The 12,145-nt window shown below is 43.7% G+C and overlaps 1 protein-coding gene across 4 annotated transcripts in view; it reads right to left on the reverse strand.

Moving 5' to 3' along the window:
* Positions 1-12,145, reverse strand: part of ME3 (malic enzyme 3) — a 303,269-nt gene that overhangs the window by 190,430 nt on the left and 100,694 nt on the right. For all 4 annotated transcript variants that reach the window (XM_040340095.1, XM_040340094.1, XM_040340092.1 and 1 more), the window contains one exon: positions 3,256-3,405. In XM_040340095.1, the coding sequence (XP_040196029.1) occupies positions 3,256-3,405 (150 nt within the window). The remainder of the gene's footprint in view (positions 1-3,255; positions 3,406-12,145) is intronic.

The raw sequence follows: 12,145 nt of genomic DNA on the forward strand, positions 1-12,145 counted from the left end.
GGTAAAAAAGAAGAAAAAAGGTGGGTTCGATTTGAAATTCAGATTAGTAAGGTCACTTTAAGGAAAGTGATATGGATCCCAACACATATAAGAGATTTAGATGAGCACACTCACACGATCACACGTATAGCTATGGCAGTGTGAGCTATGGAGGTGAAATTGAAGGCTTGGTCGGCCAAATTTCGAAATCAGTAGTGGCACCATCGGCATACAAAAAAAAGCTAATTTCAAATTTTCTAAATGAAAATTTGTTTGGAATTCGACTCTTGTATGGCCTGCATAAAAGACTGCCAGCTGTCATTGACAGCACGGCATTAGACCTAGGAGCAAAACAAGGAAAGGGGCGCCTCTGAATATTTATCATAAAAACATTTATTAAAAAAACAATATCCACTCACATGGAAAAGAGTAGAGTTGAATTCAGATAGGTTTCTGGGCTGAAGAGATGGGACTACAAATCACAGCAAGTCCGTTTATGGCTGGCACCACATCAGATCCAAGGAGGATAGGGTGGGATGGCTGAGCACAGCAAATTCTCCTTCATCTGTCCAGATGTGGCACATCAAAGTCGGATGGGGTCAGTAGAGAGACTATCTAGCAAGATGTGGGTTCCGAGAGTGGTTATAGGGGGATTCTGACGCCAAAACCTGTAGCTGGCCGCGCTGTGGTTCCACAATGTGCGTCCGGCGTCCGTAGTGTAGTAAAGAGCCAAAACGAGGCTTGAGAAGCAAACACTGCATGGCGCCTGGCTGTGACATCTCCCGGAACCCACATCTTGCTAGATGGTCTCTCTACTGACCCCATCCAACTTTGATGTGCCACACCTGGACAGCTGAAGGAGAATTTGCTGTGCACAGCCATCCCACCCAATCCTCCTTGAATCTGATGTGGTGCCAGCCATAAACGGACTTGCTGTGACCTGCAGTTCCATCTCTTCAGCCCAGAAACGTATCTGAACTCAACTCTACTCTTCTCCATTTGAGTAGATATTGTTTTCTTAATAAATGTTTTTACGATATATATATTCAGAGGTGCCCCTTTCCATGTTTTTTTCCAAGCTCGCTGAAAACCCGCTTCTGGTCTTTTTGGTGACAGCCCTGACAGACTCATCAATATATATATTTCTATATCCCTGCTGTTTGGACTATTGGGAACTACACACTGTTATATCGAGGTAACTTAGCTTTGCGCCTTCTTACTTGTAAAAAAATAAAAAATTTGACCTAGGAGTGTGCACAGGTGGAATAGAACGTAGATTAAATATTCTCTCACCACCATGTCCAAGAATATTGCTCGGGATTGTGGTCATGAAGATTTTACTGGCAGGGCCTGCCGTTACTGACAAAGTGTTGTGGCATCTTTGATTTGGCTATTCTGCTATTGTAGAAGAGTGGTCAGCTGATTTTCTACAGCTCCACAGAGATGTGATATCAGCAGAAGCCCAGTTTGCCAATATGGGGTACTGGACTTGTTTCATGATTAATACAGAAAATCTATTTCGCAAAAATAAAGTAACAAATAATGGAAAAGTGTATAAGCATTAGAGTCTAAAAATGCTCAAGTAACCAGTGTTTAGAGAGCAAATATGAAAGTTCATAGGAGGGAGGTATCCAGGGCAGGACTTAGGGTGGTGGGGGCCCCTGGGCTTGAGTCACTTTCGGGCCCTACCTTCTATACATTACTTTAAATAGAACAAAATGATACATACACAAGCTATGTATTAGAGCTACACAATTCTGGATAAACTGAGAATAAAAATAGAGATCACGATTCTGAAGTAAACCCTGGCCGATTTTAGCAGTTTTTCAATTATTAAGTTAGAACAGCTCATCGCAATGCTATATATATATATATATATATATATATATATATATATATATATATATATATATATATATATATATATATATATATATATATATATATATATATATATATATATATATATATATATATATATATATATATATATATATATATATATATATATATATATATATATATATATATATATATATATAATACCCCAAAAAAGAGGCCTGCAAATAACTTTTTTAGGCTGCATTCACACCTGAGCGTCGGTCGTTTTTTTTCTGGCCTTTTGTTTCGCGCTATTCATGCTTATTTTGCGAGTTTGCATACAGCGTCGTCCGACGTTTTTGTACTTCGACGTTTTTTATTTTAGCCAATAGGAAAAATTATCATCTTTTCATCACTTCTAGCTATGTTGGTAGATTTTTTCAATCTTCTGCCTGGGTGAAAAGTTCTATTGATTAAAGCGACGAAACGCCCGTAGCAAACGCTCGTTGTCGCGCTAGTCGCTTGAATCGAGCCTTTCCATTACTTTCTATTGGAAATGGAAACGCTCAAAAACGACCAAACCGCCCGATACGCGCGACAAAAAAGGGTCCGGAACTTGTTTGAGCTTCAGTCGTTCGGCATCAGTCGTATTGGCGTGGAGATGTGAACCATCTCCATAGGGAATAATGTATTTTTTCCCCTCTAGCGTATTTGAGCGTCGCGCTTCAGGCGACAAAACGCTCAGGTGTGAATGCAGCCTTAGGATGGTTTCGTTCTCTGTATTTCTGGGTATCTCAAGCGCCATTTGTACTGCAGTTATGTGATTCAAATTATGACGTCTCTTCTGCCATTACCACCCTGTCGGAAATCCCGCGCATGCGCCGTTGCGCCGTAACCATTCGCTGCTGTGTCTGCGGCTGCTGTTTTCTTTCACTCCCCTTTTGTGATGTCTTATTTAGTCACACGGGCGAGTATCAGGAAGAGTGGAAGGAGCTAAACACTGCAAGACTTCTCCTCTGTGCCGGACAGAGGGGAAGTTCTCACAGACTGCATTCCGGCAAGCTTTAAATGCTGGTTTAGAGGGGCTAATGTGTGCAAGCGCGGTGATGTCATGCATATTTTTTAAAACAATGTTGTGTCCGAGGGTTTACATTACAACCACTTCAAATGACTGGCATATTATTGAAAAAACTTAAACGTAAGGGCCCCCTTATTGGGCGGGGCCCATGGGCTTGAGCCCAGTCAAGCCCAATGGTGAGTCTGGCCCTGGAGGTATCTACACCTGTGTCCAACTTTAAAATGGCCTTTCAGTATGGAATGTGCGCAAAGCTAATTACACCATCACCTGCACTGCTTACAGGTGCCCAAAGACTATGCCTGTTATGACAGAGGAAGCATTGCATTATACTGTACATAATGTATGTGCTGGAAACCTTCCAATAACACATTTCTCACCGTGGTCTTCTGAAGGTCAAGCCGTACTGCTGACATGCCAAGCCCACCGTGGGTGTGTATACAATAGGCATGAACCTCTCGATGTCTGAAGTCAGCACGCGATAGAAGAGCTTCTCATTCCTGTCTTGTAAAGTCATCAGGATGATGTATCTGAAGGTTAACAGAAAGGAAAGTTAGAACAGAACCACTTTGCCGTATGTAAACCATGTGATGATTTTTTTTCTTTGCAATGGAACTTTATATACTGTGTGATCAAAAAAAATAACCCAAGGCATTTTGACAGGATCTATGTCAATTTAGGGCCATGGACCTCCTAGGTTGGTTTATAGTGGTTGTGGCAACCAGACAGCATTTAACTAGTTACAGTGAAAAAGTCCTAGGAGAATTAAACATGCTCCACCAAATCTTCTGTCACATCTTATCTGTGAATAAGAAATACTACTTCTATGTTTAGTAACAGGTTAAGATAAGCCATGGAGATTGTTATGTAATGCAATTAAAGCTCAAGCCAAAGAAATCCAATTTTTTCCCCTTGTTCTGGACATACATTGTCTTTATTTCTGGTACCTTACAAAATATTGTATCAGTGTCATTGTTAAGTTTCCACGTTCAAAGTAGCATAGGTCCATGGGGGTGGGAAGCAACCTTGAGAACAAAACCGACATATTGACACCTAACCTTGCTGCTGTATCTCATGAGCATTAATCCCTGGAACCCACAGATACAGCTTTAATGAAGAAGGTTATCAAAGCCGTGAAGTGAACTAGTCCTAGTTGGACCTGTGGCTTGGTTGCTCCATTCACCTCTGCAGCACGCACTTTGACCACCCGGTCTCTAAAAAGAGAGGCAAAGGACTAACGGGGCTGGTTGAGTCCCTCTGCCCCGTTGGGTTTCAAAGCGGAGCAGGTAGGACGGTCTGTGTGGGAGGACCCCCCCACACACCTGCCATTGCCACCCGGGGCATGGAGAAAGGTGGCAGATTGCCTCTGGGGGAGGCCTGCCTACTCCCAACTCCTGCAGTCTGGCTCCTCTTTCAAGTACACGCACAAAATACACTTTAGAAAAAAATAAAATAAATAAATAAAAAACGTTATTGAGCTGGAGTTGTGTGTTTTAGACCTTTTTTCACAATACAGTAGTTAAGAATGCTTAAAATATTGATTACTTGTGACTCCTCGTTTACAAACCAACTTGTTTAATGACCTGGTCTTTGTAATGAAATCTGGAGGAGTACCTGCATGTACTTAAAATGCACTGTGGAGTCTGTGGTGACCCACTAAGTTCAATTCACATTTGTAAGGCACGGCACAGCAAGGAGCATTGCATGTAACGGGAACCCTGGTTGTACACAAGTTGATCCATCAATTGATTTGTATACAACAAGTCTGTTGGGTTTTTCCTGAATGATTAGTGCGCAGGCTATAAGCCAGCAAGATTAATGATTGCATTGTGCTGGCAGGGAAGGCTCCCCACTAGCACAACACAATAGCGCTGCGGGAGGGATTCCCAAATCAACACTTATTGTGTTGATGGGGGAATCTAGTGATTATCTTGATTCCATGGGTGGAAGGAAAGAAAATTGCATAATTTACTCTGCATTTGTTTTTTTACAGTGGTTGTATACCCAAATTTTACACTTTTATTTACAGATAAGCCTATAATAAGGCTTACCTGTAGGTAAAATGTATATCTTCTAAACCTATACAGTTGAGGGGATATTCCCTTTGCATGCAGCCGCTGACATCAGCAGCGCATGCGCTTTGAATGCCCGGGAAGAAAACTTGCGCGCAAGTGACGTCATCGCGGCTCCGGTCACTCACAGCGCCGGAGCCGTGAACCCAGAAGACACACCGAGGGCGCTGCATACTAGCTCATTATGCCTTTGCCTTGCAGGGTTTTTTCTTTTCATTTTTTTTTATTGTGCAGGTTTACTACTGCTTTAAGAATTTTTTAATGTATGTCATTTTTTACATGGACTAATGTAACTATGTACTGTATATAGGGACATTATGGGATCCCTCTAGTTGCTGGAAATCACTGTAGTAGACATGGCTTCTCCAGCTCCAATGATCTCCACATGCTTCCGAGTCCTGTGCCGAGTGTTTTCCCTGCTGCATCAGGAAAACTGAAGGTCAGCCGCTTGGCACAGGTGCCCTTCAGAGAATGCTTTGCATTCTCCCAATGAATGCACAACATTCTCTGAGTGGAGGAGGTATAAATCGCGATGTCACCGCCCTGCCTCTCCACCTCATCCAATCAGAGAACACTTTGCAACTATTGAGAGAATGCAAAGCACTCTCTAAATAGGGCCTGAGCTGAGTGACCAACCTCATGTGTTCACATCACAATGCAAAAAACACATATACAGATTGTAAAAAAAATGGGGGGTGATTAAATAAATAATATTAATATCATAAATAATATCATTATTATTTATCAGCACCCACTTCTCACTCTTCGATAGGGGCATGTCAGAAATGAAAAACAAACTGTAGGCGAAAAAGATTATATTGTATAAAGAATTAAATATGAACAGCTTAGTTACTGGTCAGGAAATATTACATAAAACAAATCTCAAGAGGCAAAAAAATAAAATAAAAATTGCAGACAAAGATTTACAGTTACAACTATTGAATGAGGGAGAAGTGGGTGTTGATTAGGAATATTGATGTCATTTATTATTGTCCTTATTATCATTTAACCACTTAAAGCCGAGGTCCACACAAAAAGTGAACCTCCGCTTTTCGGAAACCTCCCCCCTCCGGTGTCACATTTGGCACCTTTTCGGGGGAGGGGGGTGCAGATACCTGTATAATACAGGTATTTGCACCCACTTTCGGGCATCGACTCCCGTGAGAGTCACACCCCTTCCCGTCCCCCGCTGTCTTCTGAGAAACACACTGGTCCCAGGAGACAGCAGGGACCAGCGAGGACGCGCAGCACGACTCGTGCATGCGCAGAAGGGAACCGGGAAGTGAAGCTGCAACGCTTCACTTCCGGATTCCCTCATCGTGGATGGCGGCGCAGGTAGCCGACATTGTGGGCACCCTGGACAGGTAAGTGTCCATTTATTAAAAGTCAGCAACCCTGACAGTTCCTGGAGGATGAAGAAATTTATAACATTGAATGGCCCCCACTCTCACCTGACCTAAATCCAAAAGAACACCTCTGGGACATTATGTTTCGGTCCATCCGGTGCCGCCAGGTTGCACCTCAGTCTGTTCAGGAGCTCACTGATGCTCTGGTCCAGATCTGGGAGGAAATACCTCAGGACATCATCGGTCGTCTCATTAGGAGCATTCCCTGATGTTGTCAGGCATGCATACACGCACTTGGGGGCCATACAAACTACTGAGGACCATTTTGAGTTCTTTCAATGAAATTTCAGCAAAATGGACTAGCTTGCTGCATAATTTTTTCACTTTGATTTTCGGGATGTCTTTGAATTCAGCCCTCTGTAGGTGGATAATTTTCATCCGATATGTTTTCAAAGTGTTCTTTTATTTTTTTTTTGAGCAGTATATATATATATATATATATATATATATATATATATATATATATATATATATATATATATATATATATATATATATATATACACATACATATACACACACATACATATACACACACATACACACACACACACACACACACACACACACACACATTGGGCAGTCCGGAAGTGGTTTTAATCACCCCCGATTTTAATACAGGAGCATTGCACACTTAAAAGGAACAGTGGCATGCCTTACAAATGTTTATTGCGCTCTGCAGAAAGAGAACTCCATGGGTCACTGCAGACTCCCCCGCACATATTTTTAATGGATTGTAGAATTACCTACCGTGGTGTATGTAGCCCTGTGGAGTATAACGGAGCGCAAATAGCGATTTACGCACTTTGTTATATCAGCCATAAGTGGATGTTCCCTCATTACATGCACAGTCTTAAGGTCAAAATTATTAGTGGGTAGATTTTTTTAAAGTGACCCCACCAGTTATTACCAAACTGAAATAAAAGTGACTATTCCATGTCTTCAATATGTATTCTGTCACCACTTAAAAGGATTGAGATATAACAGATGTAGATATATTCATTAGGATTACTAATCCATTAACCATGGTTTGTATGAGAAATGACGATTATTATGTAAATTACAGGTACAAAACGGAAACCTGGAAAACCTTCAAGGCAAATACTCCCTTGTCTTGCAGATTGTCCAAATTTCTGGTTTTTACCTGCAATTTACATAATAATCTCAATTTCTCATACAAACCATGGCAAATAGATTAAAAAGGAATCCTCCTGGATTTATCTACATCCATTTATTTCAGTCCTTTAAGTGGGAAAAAAACACCATGTTGAAGTTATGGATTGAGTTAATTTGCTGTATTACTAAATGATTGCAGTTTGCTGAAGGGAGAGAGATATATACATTGGGCCAGATCCTCAAAAGGGATACGCCGGCATAACTGCTGTTACGCCGTCGTATCCCTGTTTCTAACTATGGAACTGATCCACAGAATCAGTTTTCCATAGTTAGGCAGAAGATCCGACATGTGTAAGGGACTTACACTGCCGGATCTTAGGATGCAGTACCGCATTCGCCGCTGGGGGCATTTCGTGTCGAAATGCCGCCTCGGGTATGCAAATTAGCACTTACGGAGATCCACGAAGCTTTTACACTTCGTTTTTTCTCCGTAAGTTTTAGTTTGCAAACGCAAAATTAGGGCTGCTTTTACAAAGTGTAAACTGTTTACACCATGTAAAAGCAGACCCTTCTGTCCAGCGACACGATTTTTTTTTTGTTTTGAATTTTTTTTTCCGCGCCGTATCTTTTTTTTTTCCAGACGCAACTTTATTGACCCGTCGCAATCCACAAAGCTCGGCGTAACGTAATTTCGCGCTATGCACGTTGGGAAAATGACGTCACGAGAATGCGCAGTACGGCCGGCGCGGGAGCGCGCCCAATTTAAATGGGAATCGCCCCCATGAAAAGAGGAACGCCTTGCGCCGGCGGAATTTAAGTTACACAGCCTCAAAAATTTCTAGGTAAGTGCTTTGTGGATCGGGCACTTAGGTAGAAATTTTAAGGCAGTGTAACTTAAATGGGAAAAATTAAGTTACGCAGGATCTTTGTGGATTACCCCCATTGTCCTTGGATTACAACAAACTTGACCATTTGGACATACTGTATACGTTCAATTCATAAAGTGATTGTAAACCCTTATTTATTTATTTTATAACAAACATATCATACTTGCCTGCTCTGTGTAATGGTTTTGCAAAGAGAAGCCCCAATCCTCCTCTTCCGGGGTCCACCATTGGTGCTCATGGCTCCTCTCTCTTGCTAAGTTCCCCCACAGCAAGCCGCTTGCTATGGAGGCACTCGTACAAGCTCACTCCTGAGTCAGGCTCTGTGTGTCCATAGACACAAAGAGCACAGCTTGACTCCACCCCCTCCTCACTTGCTGTGATTGGCAGTGTCTCTGAACCAATTAGGAGAGAGAGAGCCGCAGCGCTTAAGCATATTTTCATAAAAAATTCAAATGGTGCATGCATGAGTCTTCTAATGAGGAAAATGCAGGGTCTAAATTAGTGGTGACCGGTGCTCAATTTTCTTGGGGGGCGGGCCCCCCCCAGCTTTCAAGTCCTCCCCCCCCCTAGCCAGCTCACACAACTGGATGGGCTCCGGGCGCAGTGCTCTGAGCCCCAAGCCTACCCATTTTGAAGTCAATTAGAGCCTCAGGCTCTAATTGTGTGCTTAAAAAAAAAACCCATTGAAAGCTATGCGTCCGGCGCCCTGCATGAAGATTAGGGACCGCCCTGCATGAGCGGCCGCCAGTAGTCTGAATTCCTTTAGAAGTTGATAACCCTGGGAGTATCTCACGAAAAATTACATATTTGTTGCAGAGGCGCCTAAAATCTGACTTGTTGCCATAAAGGCTTCATGAATCATCTGCCCTTACTCAAAGTTGGCCATGGCCAGAAATGCTAGTAGGGCATTTTTCAAAGTGACTTCTTAATAAAATAAAGCATGGAGACATGGATGGATGGGGGAGTTTGTTCAAAAGTTTTCAGTTTGTGATTATTATTATACAGGATTTATATAGCGCCAACAGTTTGCGCAGCGTTTAACAAAATGCAGGCAGACATTACAGTTACATTACAATTTGGTACAAGAGGAATCAGAGGGCCCTGTTCGTTACAATCTAGGAGCAGTGTTGCCAACCGTCCGTATTTTTACGGACAGTTCGTAAAAACGGGCATTTTTTTCCCCCGTTCGTAAATGTCCATGGTTGCGGGAATGTGCCAGTAAAAAATAGACGAGATCGGTTCGGCTTGGAACTGCGCATGGAGATTGGAGGCAGGGGGTGATTGGAGGCGGTGGTGATGGTGGCTGCGGTGGCACCACAGAGGGGGATGGAGGCAGGGGAAGATTGAAGGCACCGCAAAGGGGGATGGTGGCACCGCAGAGGGTGGGGGATGGAGACAGGGGTTGCTGGTGGCACCGCAGAGGGGGATGGAGGCAGGGCACGATGGAGGCAGGGGGTGATTGGAGGCGGCGGTGGCACCGCAGAGGGGGATGGAGGCAGGGGAAGATTGGAGGCAGGGAAAGATTGGAGGCACTGCAGAGGGGGATGGTGGCACCGCAGAGGGTGGGGGATGGAGACAGGGGTTGCTGGTGGCACCGCAGAGGGGGATGGAGGCAGGGGATGATAGAGGCAGGGGGTGATTGGAGGCAGGGGGCCTGGGGGAGATTGAAGGCAGGGGAGATTGGAGGCACCGCAGAGGGGGGTGAAGGCAGGGGGTGTTGGTGGCAGAGGAGGATAAAGGCAGGGGGTGATGCGACTAAATAATTTGCCCTTATTATATCGAAAATGACCAAAATATGTTTTTTTACCTTAATATCTACCTTAAATCACATTGCTATTTGCCTAGCGTACTTGTTTGTAGCCTAAATACTGAAATTTGCACCTAAAAATTTAATTTAGTAACTTTTGTGAAACGCCAGTAAAAACTTGGCTGCGCCAGTAAATTTCAAACTGGTAGGTTGGCAACACTGTCTAGGAGGGAAGGTCAATTGATACAAAAGGTAATAGCTGTGGGGATTAGCTGATGGAGAAAGTAAAACAGTGCATTAGTTAGAAGCAGCATAAGCTTCTTCAAAGAAAAGGGTTTTCAGGGATCGTCTAAATATGGATAGATTAGGGGACAGTCGGACTAATAGGGGTAGGGAGTTCCAAAGGATGGGAGAAGCTCTGGAGAAATCCTGTAGGTGAGCATGGGAGGAGGTCTCAAGGGAGCTAGAGAGCAGGAGGTCTTGGGAGGAACAAGGAGAGCGGCTTGGTTGGTATTTTGAGACTAGGTTAGTGATGTAGCTAGGGGGTCGAGTTGTGGACGGCTTTGTAAATTATTGTTAGTACTTTGAATTTTATTCGTTGGGTGAGCGGAAGCCAGTGCAGGGATTGGCAGAGAGGGATGGAGGACACTGAATGGTTGGTGAGGTGGATGAGTCTTGCAGCGGCATTCATTATGGACTGAAGGGGGGTAGTGTATGTAAAGGTAATCCAATGAGGAGGGAGTTGCAGTAGTCGAGGCGAGAGATAACCAGGGAGTGAATTAGAAGCTTGGTGGTGTCATTAGTTAAATATTCTAGAGATGTTGCGGAGGCTAAGGCAGCATGATTTGGACAGGGATTGGATGTGGGCCTGAAAGGACAGTTCAGAGTCTAGGGTTACCCCTAGCACCCTGGCATGTGGGGATGCACCGATAGATTTACCATTGACCATACACCTTTGGTCTCCGTGACTGTACTCTTCGCTGGTCTTCAACCTACTTATTAAACTGCTCCTTTAGCGTTACTTCCAATTCTACTTCCTCCTCTCCTCTTCCTTTCTCTGTTGGGGTCCCCCAAGGTTCTGTTCTTGGAACCCTCCCATTGTCAATCTACACTTCCTCCCTGGGTCAGCTTATAGCTTCCCACAGCTTCCAATACCATCTCTACGCTGACGACACTCAAATCTATTTCTCTGCCCCTCAACTTGCCCCTTCATTCTCCTCACGTATCACTAATTTACTATCAGATATATCAGTTCGGATGTCACACCACTTCCTCAAACTCAATCTATCCAAAACCGAACTTATAATTTTTCCTCCCCCACGTGCCTCTTCCCCTGATCCATCTGTCAAAATTGATGGCACAACCATAAGCCCATCTCCACATGCCAAGGTCCTAGGAGTAGTCCTGGACTCTGAACTCTCCTTCAAGCCCCACGTCCAATCACTGTCCAAATCTTGCCGCCTCAACCTCCGCAACATCTTCAAAATATGCCCCTTTCTAATCAATGACACAACAAAACTCCTAATTCACTCCCTGGTCATCTCTCGCCTCGATTATTGCAATTCTCTCCTCATTGGCTTACCTCGGCATACTTTATCCCCTCCTTCAGGCCATCATGAATACTGCTATCAGACTCATCCACCTTACCAAATGCTCTGTCTCTGCTACTACTCTCTGTCAATCCCTCCACTGGCTTCCGCTTGCCCAACAAACTAAATTCAAAATACTAACTACCTACAAAGCCATCCACAACTCTGCCCCCAGCTACATCACTGACCTGGTCTCTAAATACCAACCTATTTGTTCTCTTCGTTCTTCTCAAGACCTCTTGCTCTCTAGCTCGCTAGCTCGCTCATCACCTCCTCCCATGCTCGTCTCCAGGACTTTTCCAGAGCCTCTCCAAGCCTATGGAACTCCTTACCCAAATCTGTCTGCCTATCTCCTTCTCTATTAGCTTTAAGAGTATCCCTGAAAACCCTCCTCTTCAGAGAAACCTATCCTACCCACACCTAACAACTGTATTTAAATGTTGTCCATCTGAT

This window comes from Rana temporaria, chromosome 2 (genome assembly GCF_905171775.1).
Source record: "Rana temporaria chromosome 2, aRanTem1.1, whole genome shotgun sequence".
NCBI lineage: Eukaryota > Metazoa > Chordata > Amphibia > Anura > Ranidae > Rana > Rana temporaria.